This window comes from Mustelus asterias, chromosome 18, assembly GCF_964213995.1.
Source record: "Mustelus asterias chromosome 18, sMusAst1.hap1.1, whole genome shotgun sequence".
Lineage (NCBI taxonomy): Eukaryota > Metazoa > Chordata > Chondrichthyes > Carcharhiniformes > Triakidae > Mustelus > Mustelus asterias.
Genome location: NC_135818.1, coordinates 84567436 through 84591096, shown reverse-complemented (window position 1 = coordinate 84591096; position 23661 = coordinate 84567436). Strand labels below are relative to the sequence as shown.

Sequence of the window (23661 nt, the reverse complement as noted above, 5' to 3'; positions counted from 1 at the left end):
CAAACTGGTATCTCCCACATCTGAACACAGCATCAAAAGAAATCGCAATGCATCATATAAAGCTACCAGTATTATAGACCTTCACAGCAATTCCAAAAGTATTATAGTTCATTTAGCTAAACAAGAGTTAAAGTGCCAGCTCATCATTCTTGGTCACAATTCAAAACTTTCCATGAGGACCTTCAGCTTCTGTACATCTAGGAACACTTCCCAAATCAGAGTTGGTGCATGACACCTCCACAGGCCACAGAAAGTTCTTGGATCTGGATTTTGCTTGCCAGTAAGGGAGGAACCGTCACCAATCCTATCCAGGTTGAAGGGAAGTTGGGAACCAAAGTAGAGAATAGGGGAAGTGGGGGATGGGGCAGGTCTTTCTTGGTGCATATGATGCCTTGCATGTTGTATAATCATATGCAGTCTACTTGCATATACACTTACCAGCTCAAAACACCCCAGGGCCAAGGGGAGGTAATCAGCCTGTTAGCTATGACTAGGAAGGTAAAAACAAACAGCATTGCAAATATTGGCAAAGTTATCCAAAAAGACAAGGGCCAATATGTAGTTTAAATATTCAATTACTTCAGCTTTCAGAACATTTGAATTCTACATACAGCAGGAACACTGATTTTGGAATCTTATAAAAGTTGGTCAGAACTGGTTTGGTTTGATATGAATTTATTGTAGGTTGCAGCAACAGGTTTAACATGAAAGACAAGTTTTAGTAAGCAAATTATTTACTGCAAAAATAAATAATCAGGATATATCCAAGTTAAATACATGCCATGGTAAAGTGATCTTGAATTGTGGTTTTGGTGCATTCAACTTTTGTTAAAACCAACTTAATAGGCCTTTAAAAAGTATTCCTTGCAAACACCACTTCAGTGGTTATAGTCTTACATAAGCTGAAGCACAGCAATCATTGGCTGATACGAAAACCAACCAGAAAATAATTTGTCACCTACAGATCATGTGAATAGCTGATAAATAGTGGATAAATAAATTTGGCACCCAAGAGACTTAAGTTAATGGTCTTTTATTGGAAAAAAAAGACTAGCATTTACAACTTGGAATGGACATTATAGTAATTTGCTGAACAGCCATGTCATCATTGTGCTGAAGTCCTATGTAGATATATACTCTGACGGCTCCAAGTATGGTACAGAACAGAAGATAAACACGAGAGTCCAAGACACTCCCTCATCATAGGTAACTTTTTAAAAATTCAGTGAACGGTAAATTGCCTGACATCCGTTTCACTATAGTGCAATGCAGACACGTTAAGTTTTATACAGACATGCCATCCTTTAATTTTTTTTAAATCAAGATCTTCAATCCTGGTAATTGTTTTGTGAGCACACGTTAAGTATGAAAACAATTCCACTCCAGGGACTGTCATACAATTACAACCTTCTATTGTAGATTTTTTTTTCTTGCCTTAGCACTCAAAAATTAACCAACTTTTCAGGAATGATCATCCTGGTACAATATACAAACTGGAAAAACTAAACTATTCCCACGAAGAACATAAAGTGGAATCAACAGAGCCAGGCTGTGCTCAACTGTCAAGCTGCATGCATGAAAAACTGGCCAGCCCAAACAGTGTTTATTAGCATGGAACTTCATAGAGTCCAATTGCCTTTTGTTTTCAAGGTAGTACAAGTTTTACTGATGCATGGCTTGAAGATCTTTGGGGACAGGACCACTGATCATTTACATGCAGAGTTTGTGGACAGGTTTTTTTTTTCTTTTGACATTCAGTAACTTTTGCTATACAGAAACAGAATGAATAAATGAACATTTTGCAAGAGGTAAGTAAAAGATTTCAACTTTTTCTAGGAAGGGGAAGGTAAAATTCTTCATTTTGCAGTCATCATCTGTACGAATTCTGTGAAGAGAAAGGGTGAGAATTTAATTGAAGTTTGCTTTCAGACAGTAAGCAGTTCAGACCCACCTCCTTGCACAGGAGTGAAAGATGGCTTCTTCTGAACACAACTAAGCCACAGGGGCACATTTCAATCTACATCAACCAGCTTTTAAATAATGATCCATGTGAAGGAGCCACAGCAGCAGATGCAGACGTAATCTTCCAAGTGGTAAAGTGAGCCAATACATTTCAATACCAAAGGACATCAACAGCTCCATCTGCCATTTACAACAGATAAGGCAGGTGGAAACAGCCATCCACCATAAGTCTTGCTCATTCAGATCTATTACTCAGCAGTTGTGTAACATGACAGCAATGAACATCTGTAGACACAAAACTGTCCAAGTTGCTGTGAAAACTCTGGTTTAGGGCCTAGTACCAGAAGGAGGAGCCAAGGTGTTGGTGACCATGGATTTCCATTGGATTGTTCCTGGCAGAATCCTGCAGCTTTCTCTAATCTGGCTGACAGGAAACTCAATAGACCTGATGGCTGGTGATGAGAGCAAGGATTTACAACTCAAACCAGATTGGCCATTTTATAAATACCTTCCATGACCATCAAGTCCAAGTGGGACTTGGAATCTGGTACTACTCCCATGGGTAGGGAATGTTATCCACTATCATAGAACCTCCCCTGGCATGACCACATGGTAATACCACAACAAAGTTCCCAATCTGCCCAAATTGTCCTTGCAATCACCTTGCTCTGCAAGAGTTAGGGTTAGGCCACAACCCAATTGCAGTCAAGTGAGTTTGCTGCTTGTGGAAGGTTCCAGCTTTGAGAATTATTTACATACTCAGATCAAGGCTGCATCTGGCAGCTTGGATGAATGTAACCATCCCATGGCACTATGTAGAAGAAATGGGGGAGTTTTCCCAGTAATCTGGTCAATAGCTATTCCTCAAATCATAAATAGATGCGATCATTAAGATTTTGCTGTGGCCAGTGATTGCAATTCAAAAAATGCTGAGACAAACTTAGTCATTTAATAAACTCTGCACTACTTGAATACCAACACCTGTACTGTGCTCAACCATAGACCAATAATTCACCTATGGGCAACATACTGACACCACATCTATTTCAACTCACTGGGTTTACACACTGCATTGTCACAGCACTAGGTTGTATCAGGCAAAGGGGAGCTCAAATCAGAATTTCTGAGAGATGAAGGCAATCCGTGAGTGACACTAAGAGGAGGAATGTGCACGATACAAAAAACAATTCAGTTACTGAAAGTCCAAACACCAACTCTGCAGAATAGGGATCAAATGGAGAACAAACCCAGCCTGTCAATCTAACTTCTGTTCTTGCTAGCTCTATTTTAGTTTGCAAATTTGACCAACTTGTATTTGGTTTCATCATGCAGGGCAGAATGCAAATCAGAGCAGTAAACCTTTGCTTGCAAGGTGTAACAGACTGGACAAGGAAGGAGATGAGAATGGGGAATTCTAGTATGAAGACCAGTGCTTCCCAAAATTCTTTCCTGTGACTCAAATTTAATGCCAGACAGGTTTTGTGGTGGTGGTAACACCCTTTCTGCTGGACCAGAAGCTCTGGGTTTGAACCCAATGTGGAGATGCCGGCGTTGGACAGGGGTAAACACAGTAAGAAGTTTAACACCAGGTTAAAGTCCAACAGGTTTATTTGGTAGCAAAAGCCACACAAGCTTGTGTGGCTTTTGCTACCAAATAAACCTGTTGGACTTTAACCTGGTGTTGTTAAACTTCTTACTGTTTGAACCCAATGCCAGGACTCATGGGCACAGAGGGAGCTGTCTGATAATCAGCTTAAATCCTTTCCCCAGCATGCCCCAGAGCAGGGGGTTTAAGCACCTGAGCAAAAGGAAATGGGTAAGCCTCAGGCTTCTTTTGGCAGCATGCAGCTTGAGTTTTACAGCAGCTGTCGTTGCCTTGGAGCTCAACTCTAATTGTGCCAACTCCCCAGAGCAATGGGGGTCACAACAGAGCTTGGGAAGCCCTGATGAGACCTCTTATCTTCATTCATGTTAGCTACTGGAGTACAAGCTGGAGGCTGCAAAGTTTTACAATGGTTACAATAAACAGATTAGACGGCAAAAGCACCAGCCCATAGAAAGAGGAAAGAAAATCACTGGCTTCTTAAACAAAGCTCATAGGAGAAGGAAAGGAAGTGGTGGTTATGAAACTGAAAACTTGAGCAAAGATCAGGAATTAACTCCAACAGGCCTTGGCTTGGAGCTTTGGTGCATGAGCAGAGGATGGAGGAAATGGGACTAGGCAAAGATCCCAGTTCGGTTAACTTGAAGAAACAAGCCCCAAACTAGAAGAGGATGCAGGAAACAGACTATGTGATGGATGCCAAAGGTTGGTGAATCTGTGCTGAGGGACAGAGATACCTCTTTGGAGCAGTTGATTATTGCTTCAGTGTGGCTAAAGATCTGAAGTTGTGTGCAGGTTGGTTATCAAATGCTCAGGTACACTCAGAAATCCAAGGAACAGAAAGTGGGCCAGTATTAACTGGAAGGGACTTGAGACTTCCAAGGGGAAAAAATCTATAAAAAGGTGAAGACTGGAATCTTCATGAGAGCAACAGTTAGAGATTGGTTGACCTAGATGCCTGGGTGGGTTGAAAAATCAGTGGAATCTGTTTTGGTTACATTTTTCATTGGTCAAACACTACTGCATAATTAGCCTGTAAATTCACATGTACCTTTTCAATGAATGTTACAGGACAGATTGTAAATAGTTTTGTCTTTGACCTTGTATAGTAAAGTTTATTTCTGCTCCTTTAAAACCGGTTGCTTTCTTCACTGAGCAAGTGTCATGAATCTTAAAACTTGGGGGGTTTGGCCTAATCTACATTAAACAAGATGGATAAACTATTATTGCTCAAAATGAAGCTTTTAAGATGCCATTATCTCCCATGGCACATCAAAGTCAAGGTTCTTAACCAGAACAAAGAATAGGAGATCTTGATAAATGCTCCCAAAGGGTTGGCTAATTAAATGTCACAGTTGAAGTGCCAAGGCCAATTATAATGACTTTGCAATTGCCTTTGCAGAGACCCATGTCAGATCACAAAGCAAACCTAGAACCTTGTGACTGATGTGGCTAGTTCCTGAGCAGGTCAGCAAACTACCTCAGGGCTCTAATACACGAGGGGAAAGAAAATCACGTCACCCAACAATACAAAAAAGCTGTACAATGTATAAATGTTAAAATGAACTCAAGCCCAAACAAAGGATTTACCTTAATAGTCTGAAGATTATGTTTCAAACTGGAATGGTCCAGTTCTGCTAGTGTTTTGACCCATTATGTTGATGCAAGTCAGTCAAGTTTAAACCTTTCCCCTGGTCTGTGAGCACTTAAAGTCTCCAATGTAATCCTTCTGGTAAAGGAATCTCAGCTGGTGTAGTAACAGGATTGACAATCATATCTATAGGATTGTCAACATTTCTTGGGCTGGATATGGGAAATTCAACCAGATGTTCTGTTCCCATCCAGTCTAGGGATGGGCATGCCCACAAGCAAAATACCAGGAGATTGTGGGATGAACAAGCTGACAGATGGAGAATAAAATATACAATATTGCTGGGATGTTATACACATGGCTTTCATACAGTAGCACATTAAACAAAGCAAGCCTCATGCTCAAGGAACAGAAGGGTTGGTAGGGGTTGATTTACTGCTTAAAAGTCAAATAGAATTCATTGGATCCAAAGGTTTTATAGCACAGAACCCCCACAATAGAGACCATCCAAACCTCTTTCCTTCTCTCCTCCCCCCCCATTAACCATGGCCAATCCACCTAACCTGCACTTCCTTGGGTTGTGGGAGGAAACTGGAGTACATGGAAGAAACCCAGACAGGGAGAATGACTGCCTGTGTGGGGTTTGCACATTCAGCCCACCATCTACATCAAGTCCCCCAATGAGCAATTTAGTTCCATTCACCCCATAATCCTGCACAATTCTCTTCAATATTTCAACTGAATCCACTTCCATCACAGGCGGTGCATTCCAGACCTCAGTCTCCACATAAGGTTGCTCATATTGCATTGTTTTGTAACTTGTCTGCCGTCAATGTCCGAGAGCCAAGTGCTTGCAAAGTGATTTCCTGCATACAGTGGGAGCAGTGAACTTCCATTAACTACTTTGTTTATACCAGTGATAAAAGCAGAAAACAAACATACCTTCATAGTTGACTTGGCCATCACCATCAATATCTGCTTCTCTAATCATTTCATCTACTTCTTCATCTGTCAATTTCTCACCTAGGTTTGTCATAACGTGACGCAACTCTGCCGCACTGATGTAACCATTACCATCCTGAGAGAAATTTAAAAAATGAATAGTAATCTATTCCTTCAACAATACCTCCCCACCTAGAATGGCAAGGGCTGTAGGCAGAGGAATCAGCAACCCTGAACCGATGCACCCACTGTTCCTGTGGGTCCAATCTCCTGGGGTTCCCTACTCAGTATTGTGCAAGTACCTTCCCCACAGACTTGTAGCTGTTTAGAAAAGGCAACTGACCACTCAATACCAAGGAACCGAAATAATGTTAACCTTCCCAATGAATTAAAATACCACAATACTGATAATACACCAGTATGTGATGCACAAAGGAAAAAGCATCTAACAGATTGAGATCAATGAGTATGATCCAGAGGCCAGTCATCCTGGGATCTGCACATTAACATTTGCTACATTTAAATTTGTATTTTGATCGGCAATGCAACAAAGTTAAAGACAACGTTACCAAGAGGGAATTCCACACCCTGGTGCTCAGTTCACAAGCATCTCACTATATTCCCAAAATACTCAACTTCACCTTAATCATGGAGCATTTTGTTCAGATCTGCAAAGCACAGGTTGATGGTGGCATTTATGCTTCACTTGAGCCTCCTTGCATCCTACTTCACCTGGCTCATCACTATCCCATTCAGTTATACAAGACAATTAACATTTTAAATCATTTTCTCTGGAGACTAATCAAATCCTGTCTGAAACATCAATACCAGTTTTTAGGGAGTGATTGGACTGGCATCGCCATCACTGGACTGGTAATCCAGAGACTCAGGCTCTGGGACCTGGATCCAACTCCCACCACAGCAGATACTAAATTTGAATTCAATAAAATTCTGGAATTAAAAGTCTAATTACTACCATGAAACCATTGTTAAAATCCATCTCGTTCACTTATGTCCTGACAGGAAGGAAATCTGCAACACTTACCTGGTCTGGCCTACATGCAACCATGAAATGGCCTAGCAAACCACTCAGTTTAAGGGCAATAAATGCTGGCCTCAACAACATTCCATGAATAAAAATATATAACAACCACAATAAGAAAATACACTTGTTGGTTTAAGGCTAGTGAAGTCCTCAGGCAAAGTACTAACTGGAAATTTAACTTGAACTGCCACACCAATGTGCTCAGAACAAAGTCTGCCATCACATGCACTAAACCTACAATCTAGACAGACAGGAAGTGTATTCCTTCAAGGTCAATAAAGCTTCTTTAAAACTAATGATCTGTAAGCCAAGACAGTGCTATGATTTCTCAAAAGTCGAAGAGGAAAACAGAGGCCACACCTTCTGCAATAGTAGTTTTATCCACAGGAAGCACTGTACAGATTCTAAGGTAAACCAATGAAAGGGCTACTGCACCAATATTACATTAGTATTTTAAAAAGCTCACCTTGTCAAATACACGGAATGCCTCACGAATTTCCTCTTCACTATCTGTGTCCTTCATTTTCCTGGCCATCATAGTCAAGAACTCAGGAAAGTCAATAGTTCCATTACCTAAAAAACAGAAGGGCAACAAGAGAAAGAACCATTAGGACACATTCAAGCTTGAGAAAAAAGTGACAAGTGAGCAAGGTAAATTAGCCATAGGTCAAAAAATAGAAATCTCTTAGTACAAGACATGACCAGTTTGAGGGACACAAGACCCAACTACCATGACTGGTACAGGGAGTGAACCTTGTACCATTGACATCATTCCGTGCCACTAGTCAACCAAACTAATCAACCCCCACAAGTGAACATAAACATCAAAAAAGTCTAATGGAACTTCAGTCTAGTGATCCCAGTCTTTAGATGAGCTTAGTTAGATCTGGAGGCAAACAAACTATGGCAAAGCACATCTCCCAATTTGGTCATTTTGTTTTGTATACTTCTAAGAGGAGAAAGAGTCAATGTTTATATGCAACTATGGGAGATCTAAATTGTGGGGAGTAAAAGAATCCTGGTCAAAGCTACAATTAAAAGCTGCTCAAGAGCCAACTCAAAATTCTAAATCAGGATACGACCCAATACAAGTTCTGACCCAATTAAAGCTGTGATCCAATATTATCAAACCATAAATAGATCCTACAGAAATTATCCAGCTAAGCAGGCTCATGGTGACACCAAGTTAATGAGAAACTTCAGTGTTCATAGTTAATTATGCTCTATAATAGCTTTCATTGTTCTCATTTCAATACCTTACAGCACTATTTTCACCTTGTAATTAACTACACAATACAGGGAGCCAGCAGTATTCAGTGTTCTAATTGTCCATCTTCCTGATATTGTCAGTTTTTGCAAGACAAAAGACTTTTGTTTTTGCCATGCCTTGTAAACATCAAACCAGTCCAACAAGAATCAACCACAGTTCAGGCAGATTAAATAAACCATTGATTACTGATGCCAAGTTTGAGGCACAATTATTAGGTGGATCAGGTTCAACTAAAGGTTCCAGTATATTACCTGGATTATGCTTTTAGTGTTTAAGAGCAAGAGTACCTTGCTTCCTGTATAATCCCCCCCACATCATTAACACAAAAAGCCAGTATACTGCCACTAGCAACATATGCAGAAAAGGTCTTCAACATCTTTTATTCATTTGTGGAACATAGGTGACACTGGCTGGCCAGCATTCATTGCCCATGAGAAGGTAGTGAGCTGCCTTCTTGAATCGCTGTTGTCCATGTTGTGGGTTGACCCACAATGCTGTTAGGGAGGGAATTCCAGGATTTTGATCCAGTGGCTGCAAGGAACAGCAATAATATCATCCAGCCAAGTCAGGATGGTGAGTGGCTTGGAGGGGAACTTGCAGATGGCAGCATTCCCATGTATCTGCTGCCCTTGTCCTTCAAGATGGAAGTGGTCGTGGGTTTGGAAGGTACTATCTAAGGATCTTTGGTGAATTGCTGCAGTGCATCTTGTAGATAGTACACACTGCTACTACTGAGCGACAGTGGTGGAGGAATTGAATGTTTGTAGATGTGGTACCAGTCAAGAGGGCTGCTTTGTCCTGGATGGTGTCAAGCTTCTTGGAGTGTTGTTGGAGCTGCACCCATCCAGGCAAGTGGGGAGTATTCCATCACACTCCTGACTTGTGCTTTGTAGATGGTGGATAGGCTCTGGGGTGTCAGGAGGAGAGTTACTCACTGCAGTATTCCTAGCCTCTGACCTGCTCTTGTAGCCACTGTCCAGTTGAGTTTCTGGTCAATGGCAACCCCAACGATGTTGACAGTGGGGCATTCAATGATGGTTACACCATTGAATGTTAAGGGGCTGTGGTTAGAGTGTCTTGTATTAGTGATCGTCATTGCCTGGCACTGTTTGCCACTTGTCAGTCCAAGCCTGGATATTGTCCCCATCCTCAATGATGGAGGAGCCCAGCACAGTGCAAAAGATAAGGACAAATCCAACTGGCCAATAACCACCCAGTCTACTCTCGATCAGTCAAGTGATGGAAGGGGTCATCAGTGCTATCAAGCAGCACCTGCTCAGTGATGCCCAGTTTGGGTACACATCGGGAATAGCACCAAAGCTGACCAAAACCCAATTGTCAATGTATAGTAGAGAATTGCTGAATTGGCCCACTGATGCTTAGGAAGCAGCTAGTTTGAGCTCTGGGATGCAACTCTTGATCATATGAATCAGAATTAGTGTAGGAGGCTATTCAGCCAGCACTCGGGTAGCTGGCAAGATGGCAGCCATGTGCTAGGACAACAATTTGAGTGTGCCACTAGTATTCCAACCAAGTCAGTCTGCTGTTGACTCACTTGCAAGCAAACATTTTGGTTCAAATGTCCCACAAAGAGTCAGCAGTGTTCATCTTTAAATAGGCACAAGTCTAGGATTCCCACAAGTGCCCAAGAGAGAAACAGTCCCACCTTGTATACTAGTTAGTTGTTTACAGCAGAACTAATGCATTAGCAAATCAAAATACAGAACTGTCTCAGCACTCTTGGGATCCTGTGGGTTGGGGAAATCCCATTTAAAAATTTACACTGCACGGCTGTTATCAAAACCCATAACCATTTACCATTCCCTCCAAACAATTGCCAGCTAACTAGCAGTCCAACGAGACAGCAAACAGGATCTGGAACTCAAAGATCAAATGTTTTGCAATGGTCCAAAAGCATTTTAAATGTGGGCTTCAGACTTTTGTTCTTGTGTTGTAGGGACAAGATACTGCAATGCTATAGCCTCATTTTATTACCCAACCCATTTATCCACTGATTGGAGGATTACTTATTTCTTGAGCTACACACTTACTGCTCAAACAGCAGGGAGGGACATGCAACTATTATGGAAAACAGTTATAAAAGAAGCAGTGTGACAATGGTGAAGAATTGCAGAAAACCTGAAAAACAAAACACTAATTTGCATTTGTCAGGCCATGAAGTCACTAAATTTCTGTGGTGTCATTTACCCAAATTTCCTTAAATTGACTGGTTCCCCCAGTTGGTCAGCCAAGCATTTTTCACTGTTGCCAAAGGCAGGAATAATTTTTAATACCTTCATCTTTCACGCATGACAGAAGTCTGCAATTAGTCAATTAGCTGGGGATGCAAATGAATCCAAGGTCATTATTAATGCCCTCAATTCAGCCAAGTTAGAAATAGATTGAAGTAAATAGAAACCACTGGAAATTCAGGTCAGGCAGCATCTGTGGAGAAACACTCAACATTTCACATTGGTGACCTTCCATCAGAATTGGAAAGAATTACACTTGCAACTCAGCCTTGAATGCATTCCCATTACCCAATCTCCCCAGGATAGAGAATTCCAAAAATAACGATCTTTTGAGAAGAAATTCCTCATTTAAAATGAGACTCCCTTGTTTTGGAACAGTTCTAGATTCACTCAAAGCTGCCTCAAGTAGCAACCAGTGCACAAAATTGCCAGGTGCTGTTTGGGTCCCTGGATAGTGGAGGGAGGCAAAAAGAGCAGGTGTTGCATCTCCTATAAATAAAATGTCCCACAGGAAGTGGAGGAAATTGAGGAGTGGACTAGGGTGTTGGAAACCCAGTTAAGAGAAAAGGACAATGCACTGGTATTGAAAGTGGCATCACAGAACAAATGCACAGATGGAAGTGCTGGGAGAATGGAGCCTTTACCTCTTGGCTCAGCACTTACTAGTTTTGACAAAAGCTATGTTACATCAATACTGAATATTATACTCAGCTGTGTATTCTGTTGGTGTGGGGAGGCACATCAGAAAGTGTTTTGTGTTTGAGAGAAACCTTTCCAGCCACCTACTGTACATTGGATGTGATTGATGGGAAAGAAATGGAAGGTAAACTTATTGTGCCAGCATGCAGGTGTACAGATTGCACTTGCAACTCAGTTCCAGGGCACAAAATCAGGATGGTAAGTAATTTTCAATCCTTTTAAGAATACCCATATGAGCACTAAAAGGCCTCTTCCTACAAAAACACACCAACTTTAGAAGTTAATCATTAAATCAAAATTAAGTGATCTACTGTATTTTAGTTCAACCACACAATATGTCTTAATTATAGGAGACGTAATGAATTACATTAACATTTATAAAGTGACATCCAACAGAAGATGCCTGTTTATTTGGACTGATTTGCTCAACAGTTGAATTGTGACTTTTGCACTCAGCCCAGTGAGCTAGTCCCAAAGCGATCAGAATTTCTAACAACTTAACTGGCTCCTCACTATGTATACCACTGAAAACTGTTTAATGTGCAAGGATGAGGGACCTCAGAATTCAGCCTCGCTCTGTTTTGCCTAATATCTATAGCAATTGGAAGTGGAGAACTGGTGATACTTGCCAAGTTCCTCCAGGAACAAGACATTGACAGCTCAATATGATAGTGTCACTGAACTGGGAATAGAGAGGCCCCGGCTACACTTCAAATCCCACCCACAGCAGTTAGTAGAATTCAATGAATAAAAACAGTGAATTGAGCTAGTCTCCTGTGATTGTGTCTTGAAATTATTGATTGTTGTAAAAACACATCTGGTTCACTAAAATCCCATAGGGAAGGAAATCCGCTGACATTACCTAGTCTGCCCTACATGCAATTCCAGATCCAGTAATAGGGTTGACTCAACTGTTCTCTGAAGTGGCAGCAAGCCATTCAGTTCTAGAGCAATTAGGGATGGGCAACATCATTGTGTGGGGGCATTGTTGGCAAGGCTAATGAAAGAATAAAGACTTGGAGCAAGCATTTTCTGATGGGACTTTTACCCAGAAAATAGAGCAATGGTGTTTACTGTGGGAAAGAACAGTCCCTGGAGTCCTGCAAGTTCAGAATGTTGTGCTCAGCTGCAAGTATCAGATGATAAACAAAAACAAGTATCTCAAATCTTTAAACATTCATCTTCACCAGTGACAAAGTACAGAGAATATTGCTTCCTTGCTTTAGAATATCTAGTTATTCCACATTTTAAAACTACCCATGACATTCAACTTGGTTCTAACTATGTGGAAACAGGAATGAGAATTTTGCATTGAGCCAATTACTCCAATACCATAAATATGCTTCATGCCACCCCACTTCATTGCTCTAGCAAACAAATGATTGAATGAAGAAATCCAACCATTGCAGCTTGCTATTCAAGTTTTGTTTCAATGTTTGATTTGGCACGTAGTCAAAATCCACTTGGTAGGGAAAAGCAACTTCCCCAAAAACAATGTCGTATTTACTTCACAGCAAGAAGTCACCACTGGAAAAACCTGCGTGCGCACTATCCCACCTGAAAAAGGTTTCAAGTATTAACTCAGCAAATTCTAGCTCTGGCATTCAAAACAGTCTAGTGTCACCAGCTGTGGGACAAAGTTTGTTTTTGGGGGGGGGGGGGGGGGGGGGGGGGCGCGGTTTGAAGAATCAATGGGCTTAATAGAGATGCTTTCACCAAAGTGAGGAAAAAATGACTGTTAAGACTTACCATCTGCATCAACTTCATTGATCATGTCCTGCAATTCTGCTTCAGTGGGATTCTGCCCCAAGGATCGCATTACAGTCCCCAACTCTTTTGTTGTGATGGTGCCATCACCATCTTTATCAAAGAGGGAGAATGCCTCTTTGAACTCTGGAAAACAAATGAGTGGTTGGCATGAGACTAGCTACAAAACCTGCAATGATTATTCACACTTCAAAATGAAATAAATTTAGGAAGGCAGCACAGCACAAAAACTTTGCTATGCCAACAGGTTACACATTTGACAAACAACTAACTGCTGCTGCTGTAATGTTAGGCTGTTAAGTGTGTATGAGTCACTGAAAATTACCTTAAAACATGGACAAATGGTTTGAAGATTTTAATTTACTGTTGAAAGCAAGCCCATTTTTCTATTACCAGATGAAATAATTCAGATTGTGGTAACCAAAGCCACATCCCACCAGTGCTCTAATGTTTAAATTCACTGCAACAGTTGCTTCACCCCACTGGCTAGCTCATAGATTTGTGACAATGCCCTAATCAATCTGGTGGGGCTAGTTAGTCAGTGCCAGCATGTTCAGGCTTGCAACCAAAAGCAGGTGGAACTGATGCATATTGTTCTTTAGCAACTGAAGACACTATTTAGATGGTAATCACTCAGGCATTAATTTTGTCATAACAAGGATCTTTGAGGTTATGCAAGTGTCCCACTATTTGAAAGATGTCAATTTAACTTTGTGCTATAGGAATATTCAGAGTTAAAATCGCCAACTGCCTTCAGAGTACTAATGAACATCAATTCAAAGTAGACCTTTGGACTAAATGCAGTTGCTGAAGCCACATTATGGCCACTAGCCCAAAAAAGTACTTTTACAAGCATTAGAAAATTGTTGCATTGTTACTGCACATATCAGGCACATGGACAGAGAAAAGGCTGCACAAAGTGAAACATTCAGAAAATTCTCATTGCTCAAGCCAGATAAAGATTTGAGAAAACAAATGGACAGGTTGCTTAAAATGCCTGAAACAGGCTTAATAGTTTACTGTACATTACTAGTTTGGAAATTACATGCATTGTTGTACTTCTACTTTGGATCTCCTCTTGCAAATTACAGATAAACAGCCACAATCCATTTCAAGAAGCTACGTGTCAATGTCAATCTGGGAGGACAGGACCAAGGCAATCTGAGTACTCCAGCAGAACTAGCATTTGCTGCCCGAACTCCTCCAGCTTGTAACCTCATTATTCCTTCAACAAGAAATTTACAGGAGGGAAACTGGGTGACTATTTGATGCTACTCTAGTCTTCAAACTAGGCAATATTCACCAGTTGTCTTTGTCTTTCTAGAATTGCTTTGATGTTTATATATCCATATACTTCCATCTGGTTAAGCAAAGTGCAGTAAGAAGTCTCACACCAGGTTAAAGTCCAACAGGTTTATTTGGCAGCACAAGCTTTTGGAGCGCTGCTCCTTCATCAGGTGAGTCAAAGCGCACCAGGCAAAAAAGTAACTGCATGCGTACTTCATAATGTTCAATATTTGTATTTTAAGCCTGGTTCACATTGCTCATAGCATCAATGTCAATGCAGCAAATGCAGTAGCAACAATGCATTTCACACATGACCCCCAAACTAATACCTGGCTAACAACCAGTGCAATCCAACTATCTGGAGCATCATTGCAAATAAATGCGAGGGCATGATTCGAACCATTAAAATTCAGGCAACTGCCAGAAACATTCACTACCTGTTTGAGGACATCATACTGCCTCCCAACCATTAGAACATACATTAAAAGTCAGCAGTTCTCAGGACAAGACTGTTTTGAATATCATGTTGAACCTCAGACTCAAATTTGATGGATCTGTTTCTTCACTCAGGCTTTGTCCCTCAATTTGGGAATTCCATTCTTTGTCCTTTCCCACAGATGCATCAAAAAGCTGAACAAACAAATGGATCTGTCAGCTGCCTACCTTAACACAAAAATCCACCTTCATCTCATGCAAAGTGTCTAAATTTTACCAAGAGACCAATCTGACAAACATGCTCACTTTTCACAATCCTAATCATGTGAACTGGTTGCCAGATTGGACAGTTTTATTAGCATGGCACAGGTCAGCCATTGTACACAAGCTTGTCGTCTGACCAGGCACCATCTTGGTGAAGAATGCAGACAATCCCAGGTTTACATCAAACCACCAGGTTCCTTGGCCTTCTCACCTTCCTTCAAGGAAGCCAACAGCCTTCTCTAAAGCTAATTCATTGCAGGGAGCATGGCATGGCAATATAATTTGCTGAGAGTCTAGACCAATTCCAATAAAAACTCCACATAGAAATTTTTGCTCACTTACCAGCAATCTGTTCCTCAGTAAGTTGGTCAGCCTGTAAAACAAATTAAAACATTAAATGCATTGGAGTTTTGACAAAGGGAAACAAGTTCTGGACTTTAGAAAGCAATAGAAAGTAAATGTCCCCACAATTCATTTGGAGACAATGTTGTCAAATAGGCAGATTCAACTTACTCAAATTGAAACTTGAATTTGAATATTTACCCCAAAATAAAACTGAGCATCAGGAAACAATTTATTAAGTAGGGTACAAAAATTGACATTTACTGTTTTAGAGTTGAGGCCCAAGTATGATCACCTTTAATGGTATAGCTGAACTTTCCTGAAACAGTCCAAGGGCAAAGCAAGTTGACATTGAAACTAGAAACGGAGTAGGCCATTCAAGCCTGCTCTACCATCTTCGATCATGAGGGAGCATGGAGATGCAGGAATTTAATGGGGGAGAAAAGATGGAAGATACTGCAGGAAACTGGTATTCCTCTGCATAGTAAATTGAGATTTGCGAACTGAAGTAAGCCATGTTGATATCACCACAGCCAGCATTAGATGAGGGACATGGCATTCCTGAGGTGTCTTAAAGCATCGGGATAGGTAGTGTTGGGACAATGGCACCTTCCCTTGTTATTGAAATTCTGCCTGAAGATTAGAAGCAATAAACTGAGTCACAAGTGCATTCCATTCTTTGGAAACAGGAATCCATTACATTGGAGAAGCTCACCCAAGGGTGGTGTGGAACAGTTTGCGGTAGCTTGCCTTCAAGTGCTTGGTTCCTTGCATCAGGAGAGACCAAAGAGTCTACCATTGTGGCTGAAGACTTTCAAAGACAACCAAGGACTTTCCATCTTTCAGTTTCCACTGGAGGTTGTCTCTGCAAGGTAGTGACATGGTGGACAAACGTCCATGTGTTTGTAAAATGAAGCCACTTTTAGTCCCATTTTGACATGTACAAGAATTAATCTGTGCTGAACCACAATAGGCCAATGCCGCCACCAAGGAGAATGTTTGCAAGCCAGATTCAACTAGTACAAGTCAAAAAGCTAGGTAATCCAAAAAAGTCAAACTTCATAATGCTCACATGCCATTTTCAAACAGCTCAATATTAGGGCTGATCTTTCCAACTGAAGGGTTCACTTGGTGAAGATTGTCCAGCATAGAAGCTTGCTCAGAACACATACATCCCATTTTCTCTGCCATACTCAAGGTGGCAATAGAAACTCGACTTGTTCACAAGTTCAAGGTGGCCCTCTAGTTTTAGTTGTTTCACTTAACAGCAAAAGATTCCCTGATTCGACTATTTGTAGGCAAGTGCCTGGTCTTCATACAAAAGTAGGCTTTCTGTACACCAGTTTCCATCTTATTTTCTGGTCAAAGTACAGGAAGATTAAAAAGATTTAGGAAATGAGTCAAGGCAGGAGGAAGAAATCACAAATTTGGAAAAAACTAAAACAAGTGGTTTATGAAATGAGCCAAACTTGTTTGGTCTCCAGGAGGGGGCAGTAATATTCCCCATTCTGCACAGAACATTAACAGTGGAGATTCTAACAGTGACAGTTCTGTAAGTTTGGGTCCACCCACTAAGCTGGGAAAGTGTTTTAACTGGCTTGGGAAAGGTGGAAAATATTGGGTGTATCATACAGCAAAAGCACTGGCAATCATCCAGGAAAGAGATGTGTTCAATGGAGGGATAGAGAAAACATTCTTGGAATTCATAACTACTCTGAATCATCTACTTTCTCAATGAATTATATAGGGACCAGTCCTTTCACTGTTTCATGCTCAACTTTCTTTTTTGGATCTGAAGTTATCACAATGCCCACCATAATAATTCAAGTTATTCCAATTAAAGTAATCGACATAGTTCAGTGATTCCTGAAGTTGGATTCAAATACCATTTTAATACAGGATCATGGAAAATTGTTAAGTAAATTTACAGGAGACTACTTCAAACCCTACAATTTGGGCACATACATTTAATTAAAAAAATTTCTACCATTTTACAGCTGACAACCAAAGCCAATTATATAATTTGGTTCATAGCCAGTTATGCGACCAGCAAGTAAAATAGTTTCAATTTTCTAAATAGAAAATTGCCACTCCAGTAGTGGAAGCACAACAGGTTAAATTTGCAACATCCAATTTTAACCAACACATCCAAAACCCAAGCACAACACAATAAAAGCTAGCCAGGTCAAAAAACAAATTACCAAGAGACTTTGAAAAATGTTTGATATTAGTGATTTGCACAGGTGTCATACATACACCAACATATAAAGCAAGCTAGAGACAAGATACTTAAACTACATTCCAGAGGCAAAACAACGATTCACCACTTGAAGCAGAAAAAATCTGCAATTACGTAATGTGCTTGCCATAAAGGCAGTTCTGTGCAACATTACCAAGATGCTCAGAAGTTAGTGCAGCTCATGCGGTGCATGAGGCAAATACCAATCTTAATCAGCAAAGAATCCCAACAGCAAATAAATGTTTAACCAGATGGGCCCCCTTGCCCAAGCTCAACAAGCAAAAGTCAACCTCGCGCACTTAAACCACGGATATTCAAAAGAAAAAAGTCTTTCAAACATGATTTACAAAAGAAAATGAAATGCAGTACAGGAAGCGGGGTTGGTCCACCCTTTCGGAACACGGGGGAGGCAATCGTAGAGCTAAGGACTGAGCAGGTTGCTAGCTTCCCCCCTGCAAACCCAGACATCTCAGAGCAGAGGAAGGTGCATCCGAGAGAAACTGCAAGTTCCTAAACCCCCCCCCCCCCAATCTCCTAGCACAGGTTATTAACGCAAAGAGTCAAAATGCAGCAGCAACCTCTTCCAGCCAGCTTTCCCATCCATCCCACCAGGCTGCTGGAGACAGAGATGCAGCCGCAGCCCCTCTGTGGGGCGGGCGGGGTGATGTGTGATGGCTGCAGCCTTCACCCGGGGGCAGCAGGGGAGCTCTCACCCCTCAATCGCCTGTGGGGAGTGGCGGCGGCGTTGAGAGCGGTCACCCTGTCCGCCGGCTGCCGCCCAGCACCCACCCCCCCCCCCCCCCGACCCTCCCTGAGCGACCCCACATCACTCATAAGCCACTCACACCCGATTTTAAAAGGCGATCACTTCCCCCCTCAGAAAATCTGGAATCGGCGCCTGCCGCATGACAGCCGCCGCCATTTTGATCGCCTTTCCTTCGCCCCACACACACAATCACATCTCAACCCGGACAGAAATATGACAGCAAAGCAGATAAACGCGCGATACAGGTTTCCAATCCCGGTCGGGCAATACGCACCATGTCGAGTTTTGTTTGTTTTTTTGTTTAAAAAAAGAGGAGGAAGGGGAGTGGGCAATGCGTTCTCTCCACGAACACAAAACAAGCTTCTACAATCGCCGCGGTCCCACTGGCGCCGATTACCGCGCTCTTCCTCCACTGCCCACTACTTATATACTGTGTATCCCTCCGCCGGGGCGCAGCGCCGCGCGAGGAGGGGAGGGGGCGGGGCAATGATGTGTGTGTGTGTGGAGAGTACAGTCGGTTCGGATCTACATCGCCCGGGCGGAATGGTACGATTTGGTTGGGGAGAGTGGGGTGTGTCGGCTGGGTTGCCTGGTTGGCGTTGGCTTGAGGGTGGGGGGGGGAGGGGAGGCTGGTCTCCGCTCTGTGTGAGCGGATGGCGCGCGCGTGCGCGCGGAGCGGGAGGGGAAGGGAGGGGAGGGCCGCTTGGATTTGTCTCGCCGCCCGCCATTGGCTCAGGCGCACCTGCAATGGGGGAGCGGATGAGTCGCGCTCTGCCATTGGCCGCCGCGTACCTGCAATGCGTCAAGTGAGGGCTGCCCGCGCTGGGCTGGGGGCTGAGGGGGAGCGCGCGACATGGCGGAGCGGCTGCCAGTGCAGTCCAGCTGCAAACACCAACCAGTCCCCTTCACACCGAGGACAGAGGGGGCAATAATCATAATAACGCCTCATCACAACACTTATTCACTTCCTAGTTTAATGTGAGACACGAGGAAACATTTTAATTTTGTTCACAGTCAGTTGTCACTGGTTTGAGGGGATGAAGCAGATTGGTTAACTTTATTTATTAGTATCACAAATAAATTTACATTAACACTGCAATGAAGTTACCGTGAAAATCCCCTATTTCAGGAGAGATTTAGGTAAATTCTGAACAGGGAGTAAAAGCTAACAGGGCTCCATGTGTATGGAGGAAGAGCAGGGCAGGGCAGGGGGACTGATTGATTTAAGTTTATTTATTAACGTCACAAGTAGACTTACATTAACACTGCAATGAAGTTACCATGAAAATCCCCAAGTTGCCACGCTCCGGCGTCTTTTCGGGTACCCTGAGGGGGAATTTAGTACGGCCAATGCACCCCAACCAGCACGTCTTTTGGACTGTGGGAGGAAACCAGAGCACCCGGAGGAAACCCACGCAGGCACAGGGAGAATGTGCAAACTCCGCACAGACAGTGACCCAAGCCGGGAATTGAAACCCGGGCCCTGGTGCTGTAAGGCAGCAGTGCTAACCATTGTGCCACTGTGCTGCCATTGGATAACTCTACCAGAACCAGCACAGGCACAATGGACCGAATGGCCTCACATTCCACTAAATGAGCTTCCCTCTCCACCCATGTCCCCACATCAACCATTGTTTAGTTACCAAGGGAATGCATGTGGAATCTGCTGGAAGACGCTTATGGATTTTTACATAAATGCTTTTGCAGGACCATGAGGCTTTTCGGGATTGAATATTTTGGATGGGTTCTGGAGTTAAAATGAATGTTGTTAAAGTAATGTAAAAAAGACAAGATGGTGCCAGAGTGTGACGACTTCTTGCAAGCTGTGTCCTGCATACCTTCTAATTCTATATTTTACTCTCTGTGCTTCTAAAACTTCATTATGACTGTGACACTACATCCTGCACTCTCTCCTTCTCTAGATACAGTATGCTTTAGGTGGGTCATGTAACTTGACACATGTAAGTGGTTAAACATAAATTAGCCTAGTCTTCTGTTATTTATACTGTGGCTCTACCAGCTTCCTGTAATCCCCTTATTTTCAGCACGGTTCAAGAAACTCTCCAGCAGTCCCTCAAAGTGAGGAGGGCACTCACCATGCAACCCATAGCAAGAGCTTGTGCATGGAGTCTTTTAACGTGGGGAGGCTGTTGCACTACAGCTACCACATAGACTGGCTGACCAGCAGACTATCCTGCTCTTGCTGCCTTCGGCACTTTGGAAGGATTTACAGGTTGACAATCAACCTGCTTGGCCACACCACAAACACACCTTTCATGGTCATCAAGTCCTGATGTGCGACTTGAACCTGGAGCATCTGGCTCAGAGATGGGGACACTGCAATACATGGCCTCCACAAAGTGGGAAACCGAGACATGGCAGTGGGTGAAACGTGCAACACTGTAGTTAGTACCTATGATCAGTCTTGTACTGTCATCGGTTGCAGGAGGAGCTGGGAGACAGGATTTGGGGGAGAAATTTGGTTTGAAAAGTTATGAATTAGAGAGGGTGCAGGCTAATACTTGGCTGAGAGTTATAGATGGTAGTCGGGGAGCTGTGGAAACTCAACCATCACTGGTTGATTTACACTGAATGAATCTTAAACTGACTCTGACATTTCTCGAAACCATATGCATTACATGGAGTACCCACAAATCACAAACTCCTGTATGTTGTTCATACTCACATTGACTTTCTGAGTTAATTTAAGCTTTCTTACACAGTGAGACAACATAATAACTTTATTTCATGGAGGTATACTATTGCAGAATGCACCTTAATGGTCTGAAATGCAGAATCACTATTATTATATGGTTATGTGACAGTGAGCCCATTGTTAAGGAAAGTTGGTTGTGCATAATTGAGCAGGAGAATCAATGATACTCTAGGGAAAGATGCAGCAAAAATCAAACTTTATCTGTTAGGAAACATTTAAAGACTGATTTCCTGGATATGTACCGTGCAATTAATAAATACACTATCTCTTGAGTCACACTTTAAAACCAAAAAATATTAAAAGAGAAAGGAAGACCATAATTTCATGCTGTTTTTTCCTGACATGGAAATTTACTTGTCAACCTGCAAAACTCGCTCGCCAACACAGGTAACCTATAATCCAGATGATCTCAGCAACAAAACTTTGTGCAATTAAAGGAACAGGCCATCAGTTCTAACTTTGAAGCAAAATAATACATTAGGTATCACAAAGCACGTTTCATATCATCTGATTTAGTAGGAGCCATGTTGTGATTTAGCCCCTAGTAAATGAGAATTCAGAAATCAAGAAGTAGGGCAAAGATAAATTTAAATTTGAACTTGATTTGGGGTCCTGATTCCAATCTACCACAAATAAATCATTGCTACACGTTCTGTGATTCAATGTCCTCTGGGTTTGCACAGAGAGTAAGTAGTTCGACCATTATGATTGTGAAGGGTTTATGTTCGATCACCAGTTTCCAATTAGTTAATTGGTCTTAATCAGGGTGGCAGGAGAAACATTATAATTGGCATTTTTGCTGAGGAAGGGGAAATTACTCCAGAGATTTAGAATCATAGAATCCCTACAGCGCAGAAGGAGGCCATTCAGCCCATTGAGCCTGCACCGACAACGATCCCACCCTATCCCGTAATCCCACGTATTTACCCTGATAGTCCCCCTGACAATAAGGGGCAATTTTTTAGTATGGCCAGTCAACCTAATCCGTGCATCTTTGGAGTATGGGAAGAAACCGGAACACCCGGAAGAAACCCATGCAGACATGGGGAGAACGTGCAAACTCCACACAGTCACCTGAGGCCAGAATTGAACCCAGGTCCCTGGATCTGTGAGGCAGCAGTGCTAACCGCTGTGTTACCATGCCGCCCTTGAGCACATAATGTAGGTTGACACCCCTTCCTAAATAGATGCTACACATTTGGAGTTGCTCTCTTTCCAATGAGCTGTTAAATTGAGTTTGCCCTATCAGGTAGATGTAAAAGATCCCGTGGTACGAAGAAGAGCTGGAAAGTTCTCTCCGGTCTCCTGGGCTAACATTTATCCCTCAGCCAACATCATCAAAACTGGATCATCTGGACATTTTCACATTGTTTCCAGGAGCTTGCTATGTGCAAAATGGTTTATCTGATTTCCCTATGTAACAGCAAGGACGACATTTCCAAAGTATTTTGTTGGTAATAAAGCATCTTGGAACATCCTGAGCGCGTGAATGGCTTTTTATCAGTGGTGAGAATTTTCAACTCTCACATTCTGCTAGTCCCCTCTTTCAACGCCTACTGCATTACCACATCTCTCCCACCCAGTACGGACACCTCAAAAACTGATCTGTACAACAACATTTTTTGGTCACTTTCATAACTCTTTTTCAAGTTTCTGTTCTGTGCCTGCTCTCATCTCCCTCTTGTGAAGTGCCTTGGGACGTTTTTTTGCTACGTTGAAGACAACTTGTTGTTGATAAGGACTCGGTCTTATGTGACATCACAGTTTTTCCATAAGTACATACAAAGCTATTTTTCTACTTGCTTGAGGGATGTAAGCAATGGGGTAAGCCCACATTTATTATCCAGCCCTGGTTATCCTGAAAACATGGGAACAGAAATTGTTTAATTGATTTGTCTTGCTTGGTTATTTTGGGAAATATTAAGGGTCAACCACATTGTGAGGAACTGGAGTCAAATACAGGACGGGCCAGGGAATGCAGGAAACAGCCTCCATTTCCTTAAATATGTGAGTGAAACAGTTGGGTTTTCCTGACAACCTTTCTGCGCCTGTGACCAGTTATGACTATAATGAGCAATAAAGGCTTTTACCTTTTTGTGCTCGGTTTTACTTTATAAGTGGAATAGGCACTTCCTACATGGCCTGTAGGAAGCTTAACTTTTGAGAATGTTCACCCACTTTCTCCCTTGTTGCAACCCCAGTAGTGCCACCTCCCACCAACTTTAATCAGTGATCTAAACTTCAGCGTAACCCATAATCACAGTTGACTAATGATTTGGTAACAAATGGGCTGCTAGGCAGGACATGTTTTTTTTTCCTTCAACCCTCTTGAGATATAACAACCTACGCCAACAAAATGATTCACAACAAGGAATTGCAACTCAAATATAGGCACTTATTCTTTCTCTTGTCATCAAGCTTTCAAAAGACTTGTCTTTCACCTTCAGGACGACTGTTGGGAGAGACACGTTTGCTGAAAGT

At 42.2% G+C, this 23661-nt stretch overlaps 1 protein-coding gene across 1 annotated transcript; it reads right to left on the bottom strand.

Annotated features, from left to right (window-relative positions):
* Positions 1 to 1017: 1017 nt before the first annotated feature.
* Positions 1018 to 18928, bottom strand: calm1a (calmodulin 1a). The gene is made up of 6 exons (XM_078234476.1): positions 18739 to 18928; positions 15460 to 15490; positions 13114 to 13257; positions 7610 to 7716; positions 6099 to 6234; positions 1018 to 1885 (listed from the first exon to the last, which is right to left on the bottom strand). Exons 1-6 carry the CDS (start codon positions 18739 to 18741, stop codon positions 1857 to 1859), a joined length of 450 nt encoding a protein of 149 aa, XP_078090602.1. The 5' UTR covers positions 18742 to 18928; the 3' UTR covers positions 1018 to 1856.
* Between the last annotated feature and the right edge of the window lie 4733 nt (positions 18929 to 23661).